The 10,614-nt window shown below is 48.8% G+C and overlaps 1 protein-coding gene across 5 annotated transcripts in view; it reads left to right on the forward strand.

Moving 5' to 3' along the window:
* The window catches only part of LOC113217933 (uncharacterized), a 93,173-nt gene extending 85,067 nt beyond the window's left edge, over positions 1 to 8,106 (forward strand). For all 5 annotated transcript variants that reach the window (XM_052270623.1, XM_026438029.2, XM_052270627.1 and 2 more), the window contains 7 exons: positions 2,672 to 2,790; positions 2,877 to 2,973; positions 3,062 to 3,319; positions 3,408 to 3,459; positions 3,545 to 3,646; positions 3,724 to 3,804; positions 3,895 to 8,106. In XM_052270623.1, the coding sequence (XP_052126583.1) occupies positions 2,682 to 2,790; positions 2,877 to 2,973; positions 3,062 to 3,319; positions 3,408 to 3,459; positions 3,545 to 3,646; positions 3,724 to 3,804; positions 3,895 to 6,936 (3,741 nt within the window). In that variant the 5' untranslated portion in view covers positions 2,672 to 2,681 and the 3' untranslated portion in view covers positions 6,937 to 8,106. The remainder of the gene's footprint in view (positions 1 to 2,671; positions 2,791 to 2,876; positions 2,974 to 3,061; positions 3,320 to 3,407; positions 3,460 to 3,544; positions 3,647 to 3,723; positions 3,805 to 3,894) is intronic.
* The last annotated feature ends 2,508 nt before the right edge of the window (positions 8,107 to 10,614 follow it).

Consider the following 10,614-nt stretch of genomic DNA (forward strand, 5'->3'; position numbering starts at 1 on the left):
CGGCCCCGCCCGGCCCCGGCGCCGCACGGGTTGGGGTGTCATCTGAGACGCCACTAACCACGTTTCATAAAGAAGGCCTCCATAAATTTAGTCTCGGCCGGGAATAGCACCGCCGCGCCACCGTCGTATACACGGGGCGACGCCAAAACACGGTATGGTGCACCACTTGAACGGCAGCCCCCCTTGCGTTACGACTCGCCTGATCGATTTTGATTTGATGTTTTTTTTCGGGGTCGGTATCGATGTCGGCTTGCAAGAGCCGAAGTAAAAACGGGGTGGTCGTGGCCGAGCAGCATCGCGTCCCCTACGCCTCCCCGCGGCGCCCCGCCGCTCTGCCGCTCCGCCCTTACCCCTCGGGCGATAAAAGTTAAAGGACCGAAATAAACGGGCAATTCACGGCCGGGTCATTAATCTGCCCTTAACACTCCCCTGCGCGGCGCTCTGCCCGGCTCTCTGCCCCTCGCTCGGTTGCGTGTCCGCCCGCCGGCACCGCCTCACTTGCCCTAAAATTGGGTCAATAATTTCGTTTTGCACGTAATTAATGAGAAGGCGACCCGTTTACCGGCGCGCGTCGTCTCCCTCGTCCTCCATTTTTTTATTTTTGCAATTTTCCCTCCCCTAGCTCGCGCACCTCTCTAAGCGCTGCTTTAACGGGAAAGAATGCGTTCCCAATCATGCTGAGATAATGGAGCGAATTAACGGCCGACGCCGCTGACCCTGCGGTGCGCGACGGGCGACCAGCGACCACCACCCCAGCGACGCCCCCTCGACTGTTTTCCTGTCAGTAAACAGGTCGGGGTTGAGGGCGTCCCGTCCCGCTCGGCCCCTGAGAGAGGGAGCCAGAGGCCATGTTTTATTCAGCGGAGATCCCGCGGCGCACCGCCGGCGCTGTGCATACAGACAGAGCCGCCCGACCCGCTTCTACATTCATCCCCCGATTTTCATCGGGGGATGATTCCCTCCTGATGAAGCCGCCAGACGCCTTCGCCGTGTCGCGAGCTCTTCCTAAGCGACATACTGTGTATAGCGCTGTCGTTGCACCTTCCGACCGACGCAGTTGTGCGGCGCGTGCCTCTCCGCGATGTTCATATCATTAGTAGGGATGCATGTGTACGCGCGCAAGCTCAGAGGCCTCCCCTCGGCCTCCCCTCCCCTTCGCTCGCACCCCAGCTCCCGAGGGCATATGCCTGTCGCGCCCACCCTCGCCCTCCTCCCTCCCAACCCCTCCGGTCCCCACCCCCAGTCACCCGCTTGCTCTAATCAGACTAATCTCGAAACAGCGCAGGCCTCGCCGCGCGCCGCTCTATGCAAAGGACCATCGAGTTGCTTCTAATCATTATAGCGACGGGCGACACATTTTTCTCCGAGAGTTTGGAGGTCCACCTCCACCCATTATTCTGCCCCGAGGTCATCCCCGTTGTGTCGTTGCCTCCACCCGAGTCGAGAACAAAGGAACTTTTGTGTCGGAAGGGAGAAGCAAGAAACGGGATGGCTGTGTTGCGGTGCTTCCCTTGTCTCTCCTCCACAATGACTGAGCGAGCGGCCTGCTGCGTTCCTTTTAAACACCCCCGGCGGACCCGCCCCTGCGCTTTCAAGGAAATGGCCGTCAGTCACTTTCCATCTCTGCCTCGGCCAGACCACCAGCCGGCAAGTCACTTTTGTATTGCTGCTTGGCTGACTGGGGAAGGTCGCCCCAGGACCGTTGTCTCCTCGAACGCATGTGTGTGTGTGTGTCTTTTGAGTTCTCGAAAGCGCGCCCCCGCTGCTTCCGGCTTTTATTGAACACGCGATATCATGCACTGCACTGACGGGAAGTTGTAAGCTCGAGCGGCTGGTTTCACTTAACCCCTTGGCAGGAACACGTGGCTGTCCCTGTCGGCGCGCATGTTAGATGTCTGGTGGTGCGAGGGTGTGAGGTGCAAGGTGCCAGGTAGCGGCACCCCTCCGGGCCCTGCGCACCGGCGCGGCCCTACGATACTCGTTCCCCTCCCTGCCTCTGTTCCCGGCGGTCGCTTCCTGTGAGATAACATCGCCTTGCGGGAATATCATTAGACTGAGCACGTCAGACGACATACCTGGCTGGGGCGACCACTCGTAGTACACTGCAAGGTGGTTTGTGCCATCCGAATTATCGTTACGCGTGAATGTGTGTCTGTGCATGTGTGTATGCGAGAGTGAGTGAGTGTGTCGCTCCACCTCGTGATGCAGTAGAGTATAAGAGTGATGTTCATATGCGTGCGCTATGGAATCGATGGGCGATTGGGGTCCACCACCAGACCGACAGCGCATTTCCAGGCGCGCGACGCTTCCCTTGACACTCGTAATCCTTTGCCGACTGATGCACATCAATTGTCGCCATCTTGTCACAATGGCCTCTCCCTCAGCATCACAGCCGCCATATCGAATGGGACAAGGGAAGAAAAGAAGGGGAGGGAGCGCTCTATTCACGCGCGGGCCGGGCGCAGGCGGGCGGGGCGCGCAGGGGTGAGGTGGGTCTGAGATGGCAAGCCTCCCCCCCCCACCCTCCTTCCTCCGCGTCCCCTCACCCTTCTCTGCTCCATTAGTCAGCCGCGAGCGGGGCGAGGGTCAGCAGAGAGACGTGTTCTGTAGAAGTAGGGATGTTTCTGACGCATTGCAGTTATTGACGTGTTTGCTCTTCTCTTTGTTACAGATCGCCCAAAATGACGCCGAAGAAAGCCGAGCTAAAGGATCTCACCCCACTCATCACGTGCCACATTTGCAAAGGATACTTTGTAGATGCGACCACCGTCACGGAGTGTCTTCACACATGTACGTACTTTTAAAATAGTAATAGAGAGAAACGGTAGACGCCTTTAGTTGTTTCGGAGGACTAACATAAGTTCTATATTTTACAGTTTGCCGGTCGTGCATTGTGAAGCACTTCAAAAGGAGTCTATTTTGTCCAGAATGTGACGTGCAGGTGGAAAAGGGCTGTCCTTTAAATAAATTGAGGTGTGTGGCAGTGTAGTTTTAAATTTTACGTTGCAGTGGAAAATCTTCTCAACCTAATGTTTCTAATCCCTTTTAATTTTAATTCTAGGCCTGATCCTCGAAAACAACTATTAGTTTACAAAATGGTACCTCGTATGCACGCCAATGAAATGGAGAGACAGCAGCAATTCTTAAAAAAGTATGCAGTGGCAAATCCAATGAGCCAGAATGGGGGCAAATCTACCGGCCAGAGACCGCTGTTGCCTGAAAATCTCTCAGATGTAGAGACAGTCCGTGACAGAATAGTGGATAAAATTCACTTGTACTCACCAGAGGAAAAACTTAGCCTGTCTGTGGAGTATGAAAGGTTAGTATTAATCGAACAATTATAAACAACAGTTCCAATTTCTAGTCGCACTTTTCAGTTAGTAACAAATTCTTGTTTGTTTTTGCAGTGGCCTGGCCGAAAATTCAACAGTAAACCAAGATTTGGGATTAGAAAAACAAGTAAGTGTCTTACTGTCCTGCAATAAATATTGCGTATATTCAAGAGGGAAAATTTCAATTAACGCCTTTTTTTGTGTGTGTACAGGTCAATCCACACAAGAGGTACCTCCAATGCCCTGCTGCCTTCACAATATACCACTTGAAAAAATTCATCCGACTGAAATACGACATTGGTGCCAAACAAACTGTACGTTTTGAGATTATGCGATGAACTTACGATCATGTTGCTCCTGACTTCTATTAACAGTACTTTTATTGTTTCAGATAACAATATTTTATGAGGGAGAACAACTGTCAGACAACTCTTCTCTAATGGATATAGCTTATCAATTTTTCTATGATGTGGTAGGTTCTTTACTTTATTTTTTTGCACACGATTGAATGGCACAATGGAAAAGTTCTGCTTCTTATATCGGTGCTGTCTATTCTTTCCAGAAATCGCCAATGCGTTTCACTTATCGGGTGACTCCAGGATACGTCGTGAGACCAGCGCCGAGTGAACTCAAGAAGCCGACTCCAGCGCTCTCCAAGCCTCCTACGCTGCTCCCGACTGTTTTGGTCAAGCCCCTGTCTCTGGCCTCTCTGTCGCCCTCGGTAACGCGTCAACTCTCAAGGGGATCGGCGTCGTCATCTGACGAGAGCAGCACTAGCACAACGTCTCGCCGGCAGCAGCGTCAGCGCAGCGCCAAAACAGCAGCGTACACCGCTATTGAAGCCATGGATGAGTCTGATCGCGATGAGGAGCCTCCAGTGAAACGTCGCCGGACGCCTGGAAAATCCCCGCGGTGGGAGTCGGATCGCGACTCACCCGAGCCGTACACAGTGTACCGTAACACGCGACGCACGCCGAAAACCTGCCTAGAGGACTTCGAGGCAAGGTACAATATCAAGCCAGCTGGGAAGCGTGTTTACGCTATTTGTTCGGACGACGAAGTGTCTGATCCCGAAACTAAACGAAACACTCTGGCGAATAGAAATTCTTCTTCCAAGTACTCTAACCTTCTCAGCCTGCTCAAGACAGAAAAAGATGCGAATCGTCCAAGATTCGTATCAAATGGCAAAAAGTCTCGTAAAAAGAAGGCAGATGAAGATGTCTATGAGTTTGATGCTCAAAATGAAGACAATGACAGCAACACCACTCAAGAGTTCGATTTCGTATATGATAACTCAGACTACGAGAGCGCGGAGAGTGATAAGTTACGAAAGGAAACGGAAAGTACTCACGAACGGCCCCACGCAAATGGCTGCGCTGACGACGAGAGTACAGATATGCAGGAAATCGAAGCTGACGAGCATGAGCTAGAACAACAGATCGAAATGGAAGTCGTAACTGACACTGAGGATATTGAACGGCATATTGAAGACTCCATTGAAGAGGTTGAAGTCGATGCTGACGATGACAGCCAAGAACACAACCAGTGTACTGCTGAAGATGATAACGATAACCAGTTGGACGCGGAGACCACATCCTCGTCCTGTCTTGTTATTGCCGAGGATGAAGATGACGATGGTGTGGTGGAGGAAGTCATCGCTGCCGAGGAAGATGGACATGAACTAGTAGTCGTTGAAGATCCTGAAGAGACTGACGTCACTTACACTGTTCAAGTGTATAATGTCGGTACTTCTAATGCAGAGAATAGTGATAAGGTGTCTGAAGAGTCGTCTTGCTCTCCAAAACATTCGGCTTCAAGTACGAGTCCTACCGTTGAGGAGGATGAGCCAGAAATCGTACATGAAAAGGTTATTCGTAAAAAGAGTAAGAAATCAAAACACCATCATCACCACCATCACCATAAGCGAAAGCGCCACCATTCACCTGTCATGCTAGTCTCCAATACAGAGGATGCGCCCATGAAGCTCACACTCAAACTAAGACCAACACCTAGTATAAGTCCTGGAAGCTCCAAGAGTTCGAAAGGTCAAGCAGATTCTTCGAACAAAGACAGGCGGGTTTCAATTTGCTTGTCTCCTAGTAGCGAAATGTCTGGCCGGGAATCGCCTTCTCAGAAGATTTACACGGTCAAAATAACATCTCCCAAACCCACAGCGGAAGTTTCTGAGAAAGCAAGTGCTGACACCTCAAAAGGCACAACTGCTGTACAATCAGCTCCAAAGATAAGAATTCGACAAATCGAGTCCGAAAAAATCGAATCTTCTATAGTTACATCATCAGAACCAAGTATTGATGTACAATCGCCTGAAAAGAAATCCATGGCAGGTGACTCCAACAAGGATGGACCTACTCAATTGCGTCAAGTACGCATCAAAAGCCCTGTATCATGCACTCCCACATCCCCACCTCCATCTCCGTCGCCATCGAAAACATCCTGTGTACCGGACTTGAAGTCTGTCAAGACTCCGTCGTCCCTCACGATCAGCAAAGTCGAGGCCGGCGAAACCCCGTCGAGAATTGAAGAGCCGTCCAACAAACCAGCCCTGGAAATACTTGTACTACCCCCCTCTCCTCCCCCATCAGATAAACAAAGTGACGACTCGGAAGAGTGTTCAACCATTTCTGAACCTATGCCTAAGAAAAAAGAATCAAATCCAGCCCCCGTAAAGAAGTCACCCTCCAAGGACATGCGTTCAAACGCTATTCTGAGCGATGCCCGTCAAAATTCCCTCGACCAAGTGTGTGTGTTGGATTTATCCGACCGAGCAAAGCGTGACTCATTACCTCTTCCTCCCCCTCTTGCTGCCCCTGCTATTTCGCCAATCTCAACGTACATGGTTCCCAGGCCGCCGCCACCGCCAGTTCAGTACATCCTCCACCCTCCTGGAGCACAGCCAGAGGCGTCTCTGAACAGCGCTCAGTTACGGAACCTCCACAATATGATAGACGAGGCCACAATTGCGACAGTCAATCGAATGAACAACATGCTAGCTCAGGGCCAGCCTGTGATTCCAAACCTACCAATCTTTCCCCAAGTTTATCAAAACCAAGCTCTTAATGCCGTGAATAATGCGGTCAACGCTCAGCGGAGACTGCTGCCTGCACCCTCACTAAACAGCATCATCGGCAGCCGCCGAGGCAATGGGTACGGCGTAGGGCCTAGCGGGGCTGGCACCAGCAGACCGAACCAGTCCGTAAGGCACATTCCAAATCCATCCGCCCTTCTGCACAGACAGCAGAGTGGCGGACATGGCAAGTTGACGGAGCAAGAACTAAAAGAACGCCTCCAACAGTTCCAACAGAATCAGCAAAATCGGGCTGCTAAAGCAGCTTTCACGTACTCAAGAGCAAACCATGCCCCTGTTCGAAGCGGGAGTGCAGGACCCAGTGGGTCAGGAAGCAGTCCGAATACTAGCAGTAGTGGTGTTTCCGGTACCATCGGAGGTGGTAGTGTCGGGAACGGCCTAAGCCCCACTTTGTCTAGCACTAGTAACAATAACAATTTAGCTAAGAATGCTATCCGACCTCGTAGTATTGAAAAAGTAGCAGGGCTCCTCAGTGTCCGAGCAGGAGTCTCTATGTAGGAAACTTTGTATATGTTTGGAAGGTGAGAGTACCTCTGAACCGGCAGTTGTTGTTGAATATATTCTGTAAATTTCCTGTACAATATAGTCACATCCTAGCCGAGAAAAAACTGTACTTTTAGAAAAATGTAATTTTGTTCCCATCTCTGACCACAACAAGCTGGCAAATCTTGTAAAAATATTTATCAATTTGTCCAGCCGTTTAGAGTTGTTTGGCGTATGGTTGTTTATGGATTTTTCCGTTAGTCTGTAATGTACTTGTGTCCAAAGATAGCTAGTATAAGTTTACAAAATAAGATGCACTATTCTGTTATTTTTGTTGAGTTGTATGTTCCTGTTACAAAAGTTTCTTTTTTATTTATTTTTTGTTGGAAGTTAGGTGGTGGAGAATCTGAGGACGAAAGGAACGAGGAGTTACCATTGCGCTTAGAGCCTGGAACGAAAGACTGCATAATTTCAAACTCGTGTTCCTTATTGGCAACGTTCCTATGAATTACTGTAGCCCTTTTTGTTTCTTGTGACACTTTCGGGCCTGATGGTAGAAAATAAATCTTCTGCAATTAGGGTCGCACATGCGTGCAATATAAGTGTAATGAGTTATTTGTCCGGGAGATGGGAGTAAAGTTTTATGTAGAGTAAATACATATATATAGTTATATATCAGAGGAAACGTTTCATTTAGTCAGCTTTATTTTGGAGGCTTGAGAAGGAGCCGAGAAAGAAATATTTTGGCCTGCGTCTTTTCGCATTATGCGATACGAGCGGCGTTAATATTTTTCTCGTAGCTCGTCACTAAGTCTTCTCTTTGCAATTTTAATAGACGTAAGTTACACCTCTCTTCCTGGACAAGTCCCCCATTAGCTGCTGTTTGCATTAATTTCAGGGGTGCAGTTTAAAATTGTAATTGAAGAAGTACAAATGCTCGTATTCATGTTGATTGTTATCTTGATTAATCAGTGTTACTGATGATTAGTCAAATTTACAGTTCTTTATTGTGATACATAGTCGTAGAGCACATTTACGTCTCGAAGTTGTGCTTTAGTAGATACTGTATAAAGAACATTCAGAGAAATCTATTCCAACTATGTTATTCCCTTCTTCTCGTGGATTTGCAAACACGCATACTAACTGTAAAATAAATCATCAATAAAGATGCTTATCAAACAATTACCTCTTACTCCGTTTTATTGCACACTGCCTAAGTCCTGCACAGAAGTATTCATTGTTTAAAACTCTTAATTATTTTAAATACATTTCACTCGCTGTTTAAAGTAAAAGAATATTACTGAGTTAATACAAACAATTCAAACTACCATAAAACAATTGATCCTGTAAAGGTGTCAAATGAAGACATGCAGCGATAAACGGAACGGAAGGGACCACGAGTTTCGTCTCGATGTGAAAACGCTTGACTAGCGTAACGTCTAAAATTCACGAGTCCCTCCCTATAAAGTCAGATCCTAGCGTCGAAGAGTAGGTGCTTATCGTTTCTTTTCGGGGCTTCTGTTCAGAGCCGCCAGATCCAGCGTAGCGCATTATAGAAACTTTGGGACAGTGTGAATAAAAAAGCGAACGAAAAGCCTTCCCCCTCAGCCTCAGCAAGACAGATCTTTATCAACGTCAATTTGCTTATGAAAACTGGAACTGGAAACGTCAATCGGCAATCTTAATTAAAAGTGGATATATAAACCGGCAATATTTATCAAAACGGGAAACGTTTACCGTCGGGTAGAGATAGCCACTGGGGATTGTGTATAACTGAAATATATTTAGAAGTATTCTATCATTTGCAAAGTTTCACGATTTACAACCGATTTTTTAAGGCAACACACTCTCATTTAAATGTACGAATCCCCACGCATTGGAAAAATCATTCTTATTAATTTCGGTTATGTGAAACGAACGTGAAATGTTCAAAGTGTCAGTTACAAATGTATCATCTGCTAAAAACAGTCCCTAGGTAGCACACAGGAATTTCACAGATTTGAGGGAACCTCGTCAGTGCTCAAATGTAAAGTTACTTGTTTGCTGTGATTTCGTCTTTATGCGATGAAAATCTTACCTTCCGCTACACTTCTGCAGCGAACTACGCGAGGACAGATGTGAGCACGTTGTTACAGAAAGCACACGCAATGACTCAAACGTCCCCAATCCTGTACGAGGTGGATGTCGTGGTCGTCATACACCAGACGGGAAAACGTGTACTAATAATCAAAAGAGTAACTTTCCCGCCTGGTTCCACAGCCACAAAAAGGGAAATCTGAGATTCAAGATACACGTTGCATTAGAATGGAGTATTCGAGTACTAGTCGTGCTCGTTTAGGTGGTCAACTTTCTCTATTGAACACTGGTAAAGTGTGCAACTATTGCGTTCAACACTTGAAGGTTTACAACCAGCACTTGAGTGTTGTAGGGTTTAAGACTTTACACTGTGAAAAATTGTCGTACCGGGTACAGGAAAATTTTCCATGGAAAAAGTCGTACAAGTACAATCTAAAATTGTACAATGTACTAGCCCTATGTATCGACTTAGAATCGAATATCGAGCGACAGTGGGAGGTTGTACATGTACGACTCGTGTTGTAACTGGCAAATTACAAAATATATCGTACATGTACAAATATATTTCTCACAGTGTATTTACGAGTGTTACTACGACACTTGGAGGTGAGGTGTGTCCATTGCAAAGTGTATTATAGCCAAGTTGCACCTCCTCTTTCCACCTCGTTGTCAGTCCCGGGCGCATTGCGTTGAAACGCGCCGCCCACTCTGTGCCCAACCACAGGGGCCACCGCACCACCCGCTCTCCCCCGGCCCCCGGCCTTTCCATCTTTCTCGCTCGCGTTGGGCCGTGAGCGCGAGGTTCTCCGTTCTCCTCTCCCCTCCCCGTGCTCCCCCCTGCGGTTCTCCGCTCCCCACCCCGCACCCCCTCCCCCCCGCCGTCGCCGCGCAGCGCCTGCCTAGGCCCGACACACCCGATGGGGCCCGCAGTGGGTTCCCGAGGGACCTCTCACCACCCCCGCCTCATCCCGCGCCACAGCGCCTCGGGCCTCCTCCCTCCTAGCCAGCCCCCTCTACGCCTCCATCTTACGTACACTGTTCGGAATCGTCAGCGCGCATCGATCACCTCTGGCCTCCCCCGGGTGGGTCGCTGGCTTCTCTCGCTGTAAGGCACAGGCAGATGCGGCCGGCGCCATCAGCTTGACGACTAATCTACAAGCTGCTTGATTTCGACTGTTAGAGAGGGAGACGAAACGTCCTTAGCAGATCAGGTTCGCCCTTTCGCCTCGAGAGAACTTTAAAATGAGGTTACAAAAGTAATGCCCAGGACCTTTGCATGGATTATCAGCCAGAAATAATGGGGCCAGGGTAGAGTTCAGCGGGTCGTTCACATACTGGGGTTTTGTACAGCTAATTACATACCGCCAGGTAAATTCTGGGGGCTCACTGACTGGGGAGGGGGGAGGGGGTGCAATCGCCTTTCCCCCGTCCAGTAAACTAAACCACACCACACATGTGCGTTTTTGAAAGATTTCGTGCAGAGAGCTCTTCACTGTAAAGCTACGGTCCAGTCATGTGGGCACACTGCAAAAAATTATGACAGGAAAACTACAGACCGTCCTGCTAATTATTTTCCAGGAACTTCTGTTATTCGAATAACAGCATCGATGTAGTTTT

This window comes from Frankliniella occidentalis, unplaced genomic scaffold (assembly GCF_000697945.3).
Source record: "Frankliniella occidentalis isolate FOCC.00 unplaced genomic scaffold, Focc_3.1 Scaffold6, whole genome shotgun sequence".
In the NCBI taxonomy this organism is placed as follows: Eukaryota; Metazoa; Arthropoda; class Insecta; order Thysanoptera; family Thripidae; genus Frankliniella; species Frankliniella occidentalis.